This window comes from Trifolium pratense, linkage group LG6, assembly GCF_020283565.1.
Source record: "Trifolium pratense cultivar HEN17-A07 linkage group LG6, ARS_RC_1.1, whole genome shotgun sequence".
In the NCBI taxonomy this organism is placed as follows: domain Eukaryota; kingdom Viridiplantae; phylum Streptophyta; class Magnoliopsida; order Fabales; family Fabaceae; genus Trifolium; species Trifolium pratense.
The window spans coordinates 11,261,557-11,276,154 of NC_060064.1; the positions used below are offsets into that span (position 1 = coordinate 11,261,557).

At 34.9% G+C, this 14,598-nt stretch overlaps 1 protein-coding gene and 1 long non-coding RNA gene across 2 annotated transcripts; one reads left to right on the forward strand and one right to left on the reverse strand.

The window, feature by feature from the left end:
* Positions 1-237: 237 nt before the first annotated feature.
* LOC123890052 (ribosome biogenesis protein NSA2 homolog) lies at positions 238-6,996 on the reverse strand. The gene is made up of 10 exons (XM_045939590.1): positions 6,867-6,996; positions 2,824-2,910; positions 2,516-2,635; positions 2,313-2,380; positions 1,914-2,022; positions 1,759-1,827; positions 1,561-1,618; positions 1,094-1,329; positions 644-695; positions 238-548 (listed from the first exon to the last, which is right to left on the reverse strand). The coding sequence occupies exons 2-10, from the start codon at positions 2,824-2,826 to the stop codon at positions 481-483; spliced, it is 783 nt and encodes a 260-aa protein (XP_045795546.1). The 5' UTR covers positions 2,827-2,910; positions 6,867-6,996; the 3' UTR covers positions 238-480.
* Positions 6,997-10,476: 3,480 nt separating this feature from the next.
* Positions 10,477-10,960, forward strand: LOC123890053. Its single transcript, XR_006802692.1, has 2 exons — positions 10,477-10,521; positions 10,608-10,960. It is a non-coding gene; the product is annotated as an uncharacterized LOC123890053 (long non-coding RNA).
* Positions 10,961-14,598: the final 3,638 nt, after the last annotated feature.

Below are 14,598 nucleotides of genomic sequence, written 5' to 3' on the forward strand. Positions count from 1 at the left end.
TGCCGTGAACAATGATGCATCTAAAATTACATGTCCATCTTCTATAATGAGCATTCTAAAATTACTAAGATTTTTTTTTTTGAACGATAATCCACATTTTAAAACATTCATTTCTTTGGGAGGAGCCCATAAAGTTCGTTCATGTCCAGATTGCTTTCGTTTTTTTACTCAATGATCACTGATCATTAAAATTGTGCAATACATGACATTGATAACATTATTTGCACAACAAAAATGTAGCCTCTTAAAATGTTGCTCATACAATATTACTTCATTATAAAGCTGTAGAGTTTGCCTTAAAGTGCTAGAAGTGATTACCATTGCATTGATTAACCAAATAAGGAGAATATTATACTAGAACATGTCAATATCCCAATCAAAACAAAAATTCTTCGCCATTTTTCCGGACAAATACAGTCGTACCTACGAGACTACAAAAATAATGGGAGCTGGTTTTGACCTCTAATCCTTAATCTGAACTTAAACAAGTAAAACAGCATTTATGCAACCATCATTTTCTGGGTTGTTGGTAACCTGGGCATATTTACCTGAATTAATGACAAACAAAAAATCAATGCATCAATATCAGTTAAAATTTCAACCACAATGACAAAACCAAAATAGTAGTAGGAAATAATCTTACCCCACACAACTTTTCCTGCAGGTGTAACCAGACCAAGTTCGCTTACATTCACCTGAAATTACAGTAAGCAGAAATATGAGCACATTTTGTTCATACTAGATTTATATTTAGGGCCTGGTTGAATTTAACTTATTTTTTAGCTTATGAAAATAGTTTATGCAAATAAATAAAGTTATATGTTAATTCATAAGTTTCCACTAAAAAATATTGTACCTTTATAAGCTGTTTTCTCATAAACTACCTTGAAAAGCTTATAATAATACATAATAGCTTATTTATTTGCATAAGCTATTTCACATAAGGACAAAAATAAGCCAATCCAAACGGGTCCTTAACAAAGTACACATCAGTGTAATTGGAAAAGGTCAAGTGGGATCAACTTAGATGTGCCTTAAATTGTGACTACGACAATATACCCTCAATAATAAGAAGAGCAGGAAATATAAATACCTCAATTATAGATCCCTTGGTGATGACACCAAGAGAGGTGTACATAGGGCCATTGGGGTTTTTCTTCACTCCAATAATTTCTAGATTGAATGTGCATTTAAGTTCTGGATGAGTGACATGAGCTTTAGTGAACCGCAATCCAGTAGGACGAATGAACCGCTCATACTTTGGGGGTTTTCTGGTAAAACCAGGCCCAACAAATGTAGCTTTTGTAACCATCCTCTTCCATTGCTTGGCTGCAAAATGGTGAGCCATATATTAACATACTGCTTTTAAAAATGATCAATATGCATTCTGTCTAATATAAAACCACGTTATGTGTTTAAAAGGAACTACAAGACAATAGAATCAAATGGCAATCACGTACGTCAAACTAACAATAACCCTACTGTGCTAATTATTAAAAGTAACCTTTGATCACGTCGCATGAAGATCATAATACCAAAAGCAATAAATGTAATACTTACTTTTTCTTTTACCGGTGCGGACAACTTTGAACATTTCATCTTCAGCTACAGGACGTACCTGAGGAAATGAAAAGCCACACATATACGTTATAACTCAAAAAAAAAGGAACACCACTCCTCACGGCTACTTTCCTTCCTAATGGGGAAGGACATAGTTCGGGAATTGGAAGAAAATTACAGTATTGAATGGAACCTCACCTTAGGTAGTGGAACATCCCATTTCCCAGCTTTCTCCTTCCTCTTTTGCTTGATGGTGTTACTGAGAATCTAAAAATAGAAAATAGCAACATTACTTCAGTGTGCAAGAGAATCAAGAGTCAAAATTGTCTGTCAATACTGCATGAGTGACATACCTTTGCTCTGGCAGTGTTTTCACGATCCAGAAGATATGCAGGAACAGCTCCTTCTTGAACATTATCATCAGCCTTGCGCCTAGATGTTGACTCTTCATGCATGGCCAAACTGTTGACAGACAAGAGTGAAATCATTCTCTATTACATTTTACCAACAAATCCACATCGATGAAAATCTAATGTTGCTAATTATCATCTAACAACAACCAACAACTCTCGAATAAGCATAAATAATCTAGACTTAAGAAATAAAGCACAAATATTATCGCCATAAACACATGCAATATCACAACCATCACAGGCTAAACAATGACATAAATATGGATAATGGTCAGCCTGCTATATGATTATGAAGAAAGAAGATAAAAATAAAAAGAAAGAAATGGCAAAAAAACTCACGTTCTCTTCATCTGTGCCTTTTCAGCATAATTTTTCTTGGCAATCATCTTACCCTTAATACCCAGTGTCTGTCCACTCAAATTAAACGAAAACCCAGTTAGATTATAACAATATACAAATACATAACTTTTCAAATAAAAGTAATATGAATTAAAGACTAAAAGAGGGGGGGTAAAAAAAGGGAAGTTGGGAGTAAGTGAAACCTTCTGGGCCTTTTGAGAGTGCTTGTGAACTTCACGGGCTGCCTTCTTGCGTTTGCGCTCTTCGTAATCCAAACGGCGGCCATTTTCTTTTATTGAACGCTCTATATAATCTCCTTGAGGCTATAATGACACAAACACAAGAATATGAAACCAAAAATATAAATAACAAAAAAAGGAATATACAAGAAAGGGAACAAATAGAATCAGAAGATGCTTGTGAAATTCAAAAAACATGTTTGGCTTCAAATGAAGGGGTAGGAAAAATAGAGCAATCAAAGTAGCCACAGTTAAAGGGAAAGCAAACCCACCATTGTCTCTTGAAAATCAACTCCAAGCAACCACTAGAATCACAAAACTGGTTTGATTTATAACCGGACTCTTTCGCCTCAATACCTCTGGAAGAACGTAACTTTAACCATCAATAACAGCATAATACAAGAAAAACAAATGAACAAAAATGTACAACAATAACAATTTCTTCATAAAAAAGAGTGTCATGAAGAGGGTACATAGGGGTGTAACGGGATGTATTTAATGGGAAAAAAAATCCAAACCAATCAAATATCTACGGGCTCATTCAGGTCTGGTTTTAAGCAAATTTTGTAAATGGACCTGTACCAAACTAACCCCATGAAATACTGGTTGGTTTGGGTGACCGGTTCACCTTAGAAAATGTGGACAAATTGCAACAACAACAAAAAAAAAAAAACCCAGAACTATATCTCTGTTGCATATATCACAAACCATAATATAATTGAAAAAAATAATACAAACTTAGCAATACGAATTAACTTAGACTTCCCCCCAAATAAACTTAGCAAGAACTTAGCAACTCAGGCCAAATAAACTAACTAACTAACTAACCAACCAACTAAACCAAACAATAAAATCAAACCAGCCAAATCAATCAACAATAAGAAAAGACTAGTATCCAAGGAGAACTACACAAAAACTGCAATCATCTCTAACACCCAAGCCGTGACCTCCATGGTCACTCACTCCAATTCACAATCCGTGGCCTCCATAGTCACTCACTCGCCTAAGAAAACCTAGCTCCTTCCCCAAAAACCAGTCCTACTGTTCATCCCCATTAAAACCCCCAAATTCATCAATTCACCACTGAACATAGAATCGAGACAGCACAAAATCAAAATCAACACATAAAAAATACACAATGTTAGAGGGATCGGAACTCAAAAAATATACAAAATCGAAACAGAAGGATCGCAATTCGTTCATGAAACAACACAAATCAGCTAGAACGAACAATCTGTAATTGGAAAACGGAGAACCAAGGAGAAAGACTCACCGTGTCGGAGAAAAATCTAGGGTTTGTTTCTCTCAAAGTTCCGATTTCCACTTTACGTTTGTTTCTTACTCACTCACGTTCGTTTCTTTCTTTTTGTTTTACTGTATTTTTGTTTTATTTCTATATATATAATTCCTAGATAGTTGTCCAATTGCCTATCTAAACCCTAATCCACAAACCAATAAAAACATTTCATTTAGCCACATCATCCACTTACATCCATTTAATGTGTGGTACTAATTGTAATAATAATAATAATAATAATAATAATAAAAATTATTATTATTATTATTATTATTATTATTATTATTATTTTGGGTTTTTGTTCATTTTAATTATTTTGTGTATTTTATTGTTTTTTTTTCAAAATAGTTAATGTTTTTGCTAATAATCTTTTGTCCAATCTTTGTGGATATAATGAGTTGGTCGATTGTTAGGACTACTTCCTAATGTTAGTAAAAAAAAAAAATTAGATAAATTTTTGTTTACTAATGGTTCGTATGCCCTGCATGATTTTTATCATATTCGATCTTGAGTATGGGTTAAGTTGGTTTATCTTTGTAACCAAAAAAAAAAAAGTTGGTTTATCTTTGCTCCAATAAGTTTCAAATTAATATAAATGACAAATTCGATAATGAAGTAGTTTATCAACTCAGAATCCTCCAATGAGATTTATAATATAAAAAAAAAAAAAAAAAAAACTTATGTTTACATCAATTGTTTTCTATTGTCAATTATATGTTGTCATTTCCAGAGTTACTTTAAAGAATGTGTTAAAGATATTGCTAATCAATGTTAACGAAGAAGATCCCAAAGTAACTACAAATGTGATGTATAAAAAATAAGGGACGGGACAGGACAACTCTAGTTGTACTGTGTTTGATTGTAAAACTGTTTCAAGAACTGGACAAACTGGGAGGCAATGGACAGGACAAAAACAGAAATTTCTGTCCCTCACTAAACCACAGCACAACTTTTTGTCCGCAGTACAAGTTGTCTAAAATACCAAAATACCATTTTGTTAACCAAATATCGTATAAGACAAAAAATTGTTCAATATCACAAAAGTTTGTCATGTGTTGTGTTGTTCTGTCTTGTACTGTTCTGTCCAGTACTTATCCTTTAACATATCAAACACACCCTACTGTTCTGTCCAGTACTTATCCTTTAACATATCAAACACACCCTAAGGGTCCGTTTGACCTGCTAAAAAATAAGGGACTGGACAGGACAACTGTAGTTGTACTGTGTTTGATTGTAAAACTGTTTCAGGAACTGGACAAACTGGGAGGCAATGGACAGGACAAAAACTGAATTTTTTGTCCCTCACTAAACCACAGCACAACTTTTTGTCCGCAGTACAAGTTGTCTAAAATGCCAAAATACCATTTTATTAACAAAATATCGTATAAGACAAAAAAATGTTCAATATCCCAAAAGTTTGTTCTGTGCTGTTCTGTCATGTGTTATGCTGTTCTGTCTTGTACTGTTCTGTCCAGTACTTACCCTTTAACAAATCAAACACACCCTAAGTTTTTTAAATGTATAAACACATATTTAACATCTATATCAAATTTATATAAATTCTATTGTTACTATTATTTTGATAATACCTACTGTTTCAATTTTAAATTTATTATTTATACAAATAATTTTTTGACGTTATAGTATAAAATAGCGCATATGACCCGAGCATGCTTGTGACCAGTATGTGGAGGTTGGGTTCCACTAGTTCCTTCCCTTCTCTAAGTGGGGAAAGAGTGGAGAATGAAATAAAGTAGGGATTTGGGAATTTGATCGTAGGAAGCACAGAGGTGGGGGTGTTTACAGGTTGGGTCGAATATGACCAAAACGAATACCCAAACTAATCAATTTTCTTTGGTTTCGGGTTGAGCGCCTAACACATACTTTTATTAGTAAAACCAGCCAACAACCCTAGTCATGAAAAAAAGTTTTTAATTCTATGAAAAAGTGTAATTGAATAAACACACTTGTGGTACTTGAACAATAAGAAGAAACATAAAATTTCAGCACTTATAAATTGAATAAACTGAGCACAGTAACCCTCAACCAGATAGCACACGGCCAAAAAACTTTAGGGTATGTTTGTGAGAAATATTATATGATTTCTTTAATTTGGAAAATGAAAAATAAGTCTTCAACACCCTTTTCCTCCAAAACCCATCTTCTAAACACATAACCTTATAATCTTCTCTATGATCCAACATAAGCATGAGGTGTTAAGCTTTACCAAACCAAACATAAGCCATAGAACAAAGAATACCAAACCAAACATAAGCCATAGAACAAAGAAAACCAAAACCAAGAAACAATCTTCGATTCTTAACATTACAATTGCACTACCATCCTTAAATGAGCAACCTTAAACAAACACACAATATTGACCAATAGCATAAGCACCAAAATTTCAATCAACAATGGTATCACTAATTCACTATCACACTAATCACAAAAAGTATCAATGTTTATTTATTTTTTTGGGTAGACAGACGAAATGGCAAGCCACTGAAAACCCACGCACCCAAAGTGGATGGACCGGGGTTCAAACCCCAGTCATGGCATCTGACCTAGCAATTTCGGCATTTCTGCGAGTTGAGCTACGATTTGTGGAGAAAGTACCAATGTTTAAATCAACAATGATATCACTAATTCACTATCACAACACTGATCAGAAATTAAAAAAGTTACTCATAACAGATTAACAGTTACAAAACACAAAAATCGGTGAGCTTCAATCAAATTAAGGCACATATTTGACAAGAAACTAACAAAACCCTGGAATAATATCAGTACAAAACTACCACCATTTGTACCAAGAGAAGACGAAGCTCAATTGAAGGAAAACAAAATGATTAGAAGAAGTAAGAAACAAAGATAATCAAAGTAAAAAAAAAAAGAAAATAAGCATCGATGGAACCCTAGGTGAAGCGAATCTATATAACTGAGAGAAATTAAGTGCGGTAGTTAAGAGAAACAGAGGAGAAATGGTGTAAATGTTGATGGAAAGTTAGAGTGACTCACCGGAGAGAAGATGAAAGGAACAGTGGCCAACGGAAGTGGGTAGGCAGGCAGCTACGGAAACGAGTGAAGGATGGAAGTCTCGGCGTTTCAAAATACTCACTCTACCTAAACCCCTTTTTGACTCAGTTTTTTTTTCACAATTTTTTTATTAATTTTAAACTAAAATTTTCAAATTTATAATTCACTTGTACTATTATTTCTTATGAGAAAATATTAAGGTACTGTTTGGTCTGTTTTCTTTTATGTATAGAAATTATTTATACTATAAAGGTAAATCTTACTTTAAAAAAAAAAGTTAAACATTATTTTTTTATTATTTTATTTTATTATAATAAGGTTAAAATATATGTTTGATAATATATATTACTATAATTTTTCAGCCGCTTTTTTCTTGCTAAAGCTTTTAACAATTATTATTTGGCCTAACTTCTTACTTCTAAAAAAAATGAGAAAAAAAAAAGTTAGGTCAAACGATACCTAAAACTAAGTAAATTAGGTCCATACGAGCTTAACTCAATTGGTAAGAGACATCGTAAATTAGGTCCATACGAAAGCGGAATGTGTTTCCAGAAATCGCAATCGAGGTGATGATATCATGTTACGATTTTCATGGTTTAGAGGAAATGAAGGGTTAGAGCTTAAAAAGCGGGAAAGATAGTAAAAATAATATTGATAAAAGATGGTGAAAATAATACAATAGTGACTTTTATATATAGAGCAATTTGGGAATCAACCAACTAATAATAACCAACTCTAACAAACTAATAGAGATTCTTATTAAATAACCGATTATCCCAAAAGCTAAATTTGTTAGGATAGAGCCACATCAATGATTTTATATTATTTCTAACACGTACGCCCACTCACACAAGAGCTCATTTGGGCTTGAAGCGTGGATAATGCAGGTCCACCTACCAGAAGATAGCTTTTTTCGCCCCCCGTGTTCCTCTTAAACCCCCCAAAAATCCCAAAATAACCTTGAATTTGGGGGGTTCAGGATGATGTGGATTCTAGAGTCCGAAATACATTAGATGTGGATCGTGGGATCCGAAACAAGCCAAATATAGATGGGAACATGGTTTTTGCAAGGAAAAATTGTGTGTGGATGTTGGTTTGGATCCTACCATCCGAAACAAATTAGGTTTGGATCCTGCGAACCGAAATAGTTACGAAAATTACAGGTTTGGATCCTGCGAACCGAAATGGACAAGCAAATTACAAGTTTGGATTGTAGAGTCCAAAATCATGTTTTCTGCAGGAAATATTTACAAGTTAAAGTCAACATTATGCAGGTTCAGAATTTGCTCTTTTGCACTAAATTAAAAGTTAAAAATATCTATTGTCCTTACATACGATAACTTCAAACATAATCAAATAAATTACAACTTCAAACTCTAAAACGTAAATTACAACTTCAAACTTAAAAACAATACAAGCGAACCTATAAGAAAATTACAACTTAAGACGGGTTCAACTACATTAGGTTGTGCAATGTCGGGTTCATCGATGTTCGGTTTCATTTCAAACAGAGGTTCGGCCATCCCAAACCCTACCTATAACAACAAATTACAAAATTTTAAAAAACTGCACGGTTTGGCATGTAGGATCCGAAATGGTTTCAGGTTGTGTGATCCAAAGGCGACTGTGATCATAAAACCATGAAAATTGAAAAAATTAACGGTTTAAAGCGCATATTACCTCTTGTATGACTCCGATTGAGCATTGCGACCCTCTTTGAGTGAATAAACGTTGTTTTCAAGCCTCTGATACGCCAAAAAATCGCCCTAGTGTCCAAGTGGTTATGAAAGTACAACTTCTGTCACATAGGCTATATAGGCTGTATTCGGATCCTACAAACCGAATGTCAGCATTTCCGGTTGGTACAATCCGAAACAATGCAAAAATTAAAAAAGCAAGGCATTTCGGATTGTACAATCCAAATCCATGTTTTCCTGGGCAAAACATCACGTACAAGCCAGCCATAGCCAGCCAATTTCTTGTTTAAACTGGTTTCGGATTCTAGAATCCAAACACATTAAAAATAAGGAATTTCGGATTGTACAGTCCAAACCCATGTTTTCCTGGGCAAAACATCACGTACAAGCCAGCTATAGCCAGTCAATTTCTTGTTTAAACTAGTTTCGGATTGTATGGTCCATAACAAACAAGTTTCGGATTCTAGAATCCAAACGCATTTAAAGGGCCAAAATGGTCACATTGGGGGGCCTTAGAGGAAACTATAGGGGCCAAAAAAGCAATCTTTCACCTACCATATGCTTAAATTTCACTTTTTAATTAGAAAGTGAGGGGAGCGGGATCGAACTCTAGACCACTTAGCACAGAAGCTCTGATACCATGTCAAATAACTGATTATCCCAAAAGTTTAAGCTGATAGGATAGAGCCACATCAATGGTTTTATATTATTTCTAACAATTCTAACTAACTAATGAAATAATTTTAAAAATTAAAAAGCATGTCACATTACATTATTTTTTTTACTTTTAATTTTTTTTTTCTGTCTTTTCTTTCAAAGATCATGTTAGCATTTTCCATCTTTCAATTTCACTTCTAAAGTAAATATAAACATATTAAACATTTCTACTAATTAAAGAGACACAGAGCAGAACAATTAGATAGTTGCTGATAAGATTGATTTGGTTGATCCTCATGGAATAAGCAATTATTGGTGTGAATTGATTGAGCATCTAATGATTTTTCATGATACCTCTTTATTTAGCTTCCAAAAGCAACAAAGAAAAGAGCACCACTTTGACTCTAATTATAGGATAAACTTCAAAATACTCTAACAAAGTTTCTTTCTTTTTTTTAGTGATCAATAGCAGTTCAACCTACAATAATAGCATAACATCATCAAACATGTCAAATTCCAAACTTTGCACACTCGCATTGAATATTTATGTTAATAATCTCCCATTTGTATATTGTAAATTTTGTAAACTATTAATAAATATTTAAATATCATCCGATTTGTATATAATTATAGTTTTTAAAATGAATGCCATTTTTATTTATAATATAAACTTTTTTGGTTACAAATGAGAAAAAAAAAAGAAAAAAAAAAACAAAACAAGGGATCACTCCCTAATAAACTCTACGCCTCAAACGTCTTCGAGAAGAGGTCTGATTAGGTCCCTAGGAGGAGTAAGCACCTTCACCAAATCTAAATTGGAGATAGCCTTCATTTTCACTAAGACATCCGCACACATTTCCCTCATGATTCATATATAATTATAGTTTTGTAAATGAATGTCATTTTTATTTATAATTTAAACTACATAAGAAGAATTATTTCTAACATCATTTTTTAAGGATTTACTCAGGCTCGTGTAAATAATAAACCAATATTTGTCAAAGATTAGTTCTAAATAATTTCCTGTACCAAAAGTGGCCTGGTAGCTGATATTTCTAAATCTCCTTGGACTTTTTTTTTTATATTTGACACAAAATCTCCTTGGACCTTTAGTAACATTTGTTTGTGTAAATTAGAAAATGCGGCTCATAACAAAAAATAATATTATTTACATCTTTTATATATAGCGTGTGTCTAAGATCTTGGAAATTATCTCAAAATATTTATAATAACTATATAATTTTAGGCAAGTGCTAGCATAGACTGCTTGATGATGGATCAGTGTAAGAAAATGATCAGAAATTTAACTGTCGCCAATACTTTTAAAAATTAAAACTCATGTCACTCATATTCATATTCATTTTGGCAGGGAGTTACAAATTTCATTTGGTGGGCTTCTGATGCTGCTGAAGGGTGATCACTCTCATTTTAACAAGTTTGAGCTTGATCAGAGGTTGTATCTTCTGATGAGGAAAGTCTGAAGACCAGGGTGAAGAAAGCTTGTTTCGAACATCGATGTATGACATTGTTTACCGTTTGAAATACTAATGCAGGTCTTCATGACCTAATGATGTTTTAAAAACAAATATTTGGTAACCTTGAATTAACTTCTGGAAGAAATTATCTACAAAAAGTGTAATTCGGTTTGCTATCAAACCAAAGATTGCTGCATGACTATCAAGTTTGGATTAGTTTCCAGTAAATAAATTTAGTTGAAACAAATTTCTGGTATGCCGTCATTGAGCTTTTTCCCAGTCTCTCCACTCTTTTGCCTTGCATGTCAAGGGATCTGGTAGTGAACCAAAAACAATGCTTGCCTTGCCGTTTACCGCCTGCTTTTTGTAAACATGATCCTTTGTTATCCTTCAAAAAGAATTTTGAAGCAACATTTGTTTATTTATTTCACTTGATTCAGTAAAGATTGTTATAGCTCTATTGCAAGAGGCAAAGTGATAGATATGTGTATGAATTTAAGAATGAAACAGTGATAATGATAACAGGATTATAAAGCAAACTTGCAATTGTATTACAAAGGGTTCAAATTACAGTAGAATGAGTAATGAAAACATGTAACAAATTGGTAGAGGAACTACCAATCCCAAAAGCACATAGTGCTCCCCAAATCACTCTGAAAGTGATCCACAAAAAACTAACCAAATACGTGAATGAATCTTCTCTTTCTATTAAGCACTATATATATAACCAATTCCTGATGCAACACATGCACTCCTCATGCATTCTTTGCCACCTCATCATTCTTTCATTCCTTTCCACATTTTAGGCTTGGGCCAAAGTCAAGGCCCAATCCATGATTTAAGTCTCTATCAATACTCACCCCTTCAAACAACCTTGTCCTCAAGGTTGAACTTATTTTACATCCATCAAACTTGCCTCTATCAAAAACAAAGTTGAACAACCCATGACAGATGAAGATTATTCTCCAACAGACTTCAATAATAGCTCTCATAGCATTTGGTAGGGTCACTAATTTGTTGAAGGAACAAACTGGAATGAGCTTGAAGTTGGACACTAATTGCACTAATATATTGGGGAACCAGTGCCTCATAACATTCTTGACTTTTCCATCGTAATCCTGATGTTGATGATAGATTTGAACTTGACCCATTAATCCAAAAAGTAACCACTGCGTACAGATTTTCAATGACAATGTAATAACATCTATTTTGTGGTTTCTATCAAATAGGATTTCACAAAGCTTCCCTCTATCATAAACAAAATTCAGCACAAAATTCAGGAAACTATATAATGATGGAAAACCTTTCCAGCCACATTCATGAGTACAGACTACTACTAGCATAGGAATATTGGGCTTACTTGGATCCCATTGTATGATCCCAAGTGATGAATACAATGACATCTTTTTCACAATGGTTAAATCCAACAACTCCTCAAAACAAGCATTAACACCCTATTCCTCATTCAATCCTTCCACAGTGTGCCTTGAAGGCCAACAAACATGCCAAAGACCCCATACATATGAAGTACAAAGTACACCGTGATTTCTCTCTTCCTTTTTACTCCACCAATAAGCATCATTAGGAACCATGCTGCAGTTACTTTCTACTATAAGCAGAGGGAAAAATATGTTATCGGTCACATCTTTAGCTAAGAGACAATCAACCTCATTTGTAGCATCCCATATGATTAATGTTGCATTCTCTTGATCAATATGTGAACTTAACGCAAAAAACTTATGAGCTGAGATTTGTTTCAGAACTATAAAAATATTCTCACATCCCACATAGTTGGAGATCAAAGATTTCCATGATATAGTTCCTATCACATTTAACCCTTCAAACAATTTTCTCACACCAATTAGAGAATCACAATTGCAGTACATACCGATCAGGCACCAAGGAAGCATCATAAACCAAAAAACATGCCCAAAAAATGCTTCTCTCAGCTTCAAACTCATGAGATCACCACCAACTGTGATGATGGTAGTTCCATCTCTAATAACACAAATCCACCTAACATATCCATGTGTCACATTTTCACCAAACAACATATGTGAATCAGCACATTGTATCTTTTTGAAGTACTTAAAAACTTCCACGTACCTCTCTTGTTGTGCATACCCATTGATAAAGGTTGACTTTGGTAACCATCCTTCACCCACCACTAAGCCTTTAGTCAGAATTTCAATACCAAATGAAGAATAGCTACAACTCTCTTCCTTCTCCTTTGCAACCCAAATTAGAACGCACACCACAAGGGCTTGACGCGAGGACCGTGGATGGACTTGAGAAAATTGTAACGGCGACGACCTAATCAAAGTAGGAGTTTGCATTAGGTACGCCGCACTCACCGAAATGCCTCGCAGAGAGAAATACATATTCGGGAACTGTTGTAACAGTGGAGAAGCGCGCACTAGAAACGACGGCAAGACAGGGCATTCGATTTGCTGTTTCCCGTTGGGTTTCCATCGGGTTATGACTCGGGTCCGGTTGAATGAGAAAAACCTGTGTGTAACATGTATTTTCTGAACACATGGATTATTAAGAAAACAGACTTTATTTTGGGCCTGCTTCAGTAGTTGTGCTCCAACCCACTTTCTATTCCCTTTTCCCCACTTACTAGAATTATTATGGTTTTGATCCAGTAGGGTTAAAATGTGACCCGATTCACACATTACCCAATTTACCCTTAACTTCTCTTTCCTACCTTCAGCAACGTGCACATCTCGTGACTCATCAGAAATTGAATCCTCCCCAATCATAAAAATGTTGGTCACCGGAGACTGTGGAGGGCTTATATCTGGCGGTTCAGGCGGCGGTCCTCGCCGTGAAAGCACCGTCGACGGCGGCAAACTGGTGTCGGCCGGTTGCAATGTAAGATCTGAATCAGTGTCCGGTGGTTTCAACAGGTTTGGTGGATCTGGTGGCTTGGGCTGTGGAGGGATCCTCTCCCAACAATATCCGACCGGTGACGACACATCCAACAACTTTTGTGGCGGCGATGACTCAAAAATCAAACCCGTTTCTGACTTCATCTTGTTCTCTCGATTTGCTTCCTTCTCTTCTCTCACCATCTTTGTCCTTACGGTTGCTTCTCCATCGTCGGCGGTCGCCGCTGTCATCTTCACAGATTGTTCTTCCCTCATTCCCATGGTTTTCGACAAATCTTTTTTTGCTTTTGGATTTTCCAAGATCAATCCCTCCAATGGTTGCTTCATCTGTGTACCAAACCTTCCAATCATAGCTCTGGAAAATGATTTCCAATCTGCATCCACATGCTCTTCATTCCATGAAATAAACCACAACATTGCTTATTTGTCTTCCATGCTCATGAAAGCCCACTGAAGCTTATCACGAGAAGGAACTTCATTCTTCTCAAAGAACCTTTCAGCCGCATTGATCCAGCCAACAGGATCAATCCCCATGAAATCTGGTAATTGCTTCTTCATAGTCCAAACGTCCTCCATTACTGTCTCCTCGTCGGATCCGGTAGGTCGGACCAATTGATAGATATGTGTATGAATTTAAGAATGAAACAGTGATAATGATAACAGGATTATAAAGCAAACTTGCAATTGTATTACAAAGGGTTCAAATTACAGTAGAATGAGTAATGAAAACATGTAACAAATTGGTAGAGGAACTACCAATCCCAAAAGCACATAGTGCTCCCCAAATCACTCTGAAAGTGATCCACAAAAAACTAACCAAATACGTGAATGAATCTTCTCTTTCTATTAAGCACTATATATATAACCAATTCCTGATGCAGCACATGCACTCCTCATGCATTCTTTGCCACCTCATCATTCTTTCATTCCTTTCCACATTTTAGGCTTGGGCCAAAGTCAAGGCCTAATCCATGATTTAAGTCTCTATCAC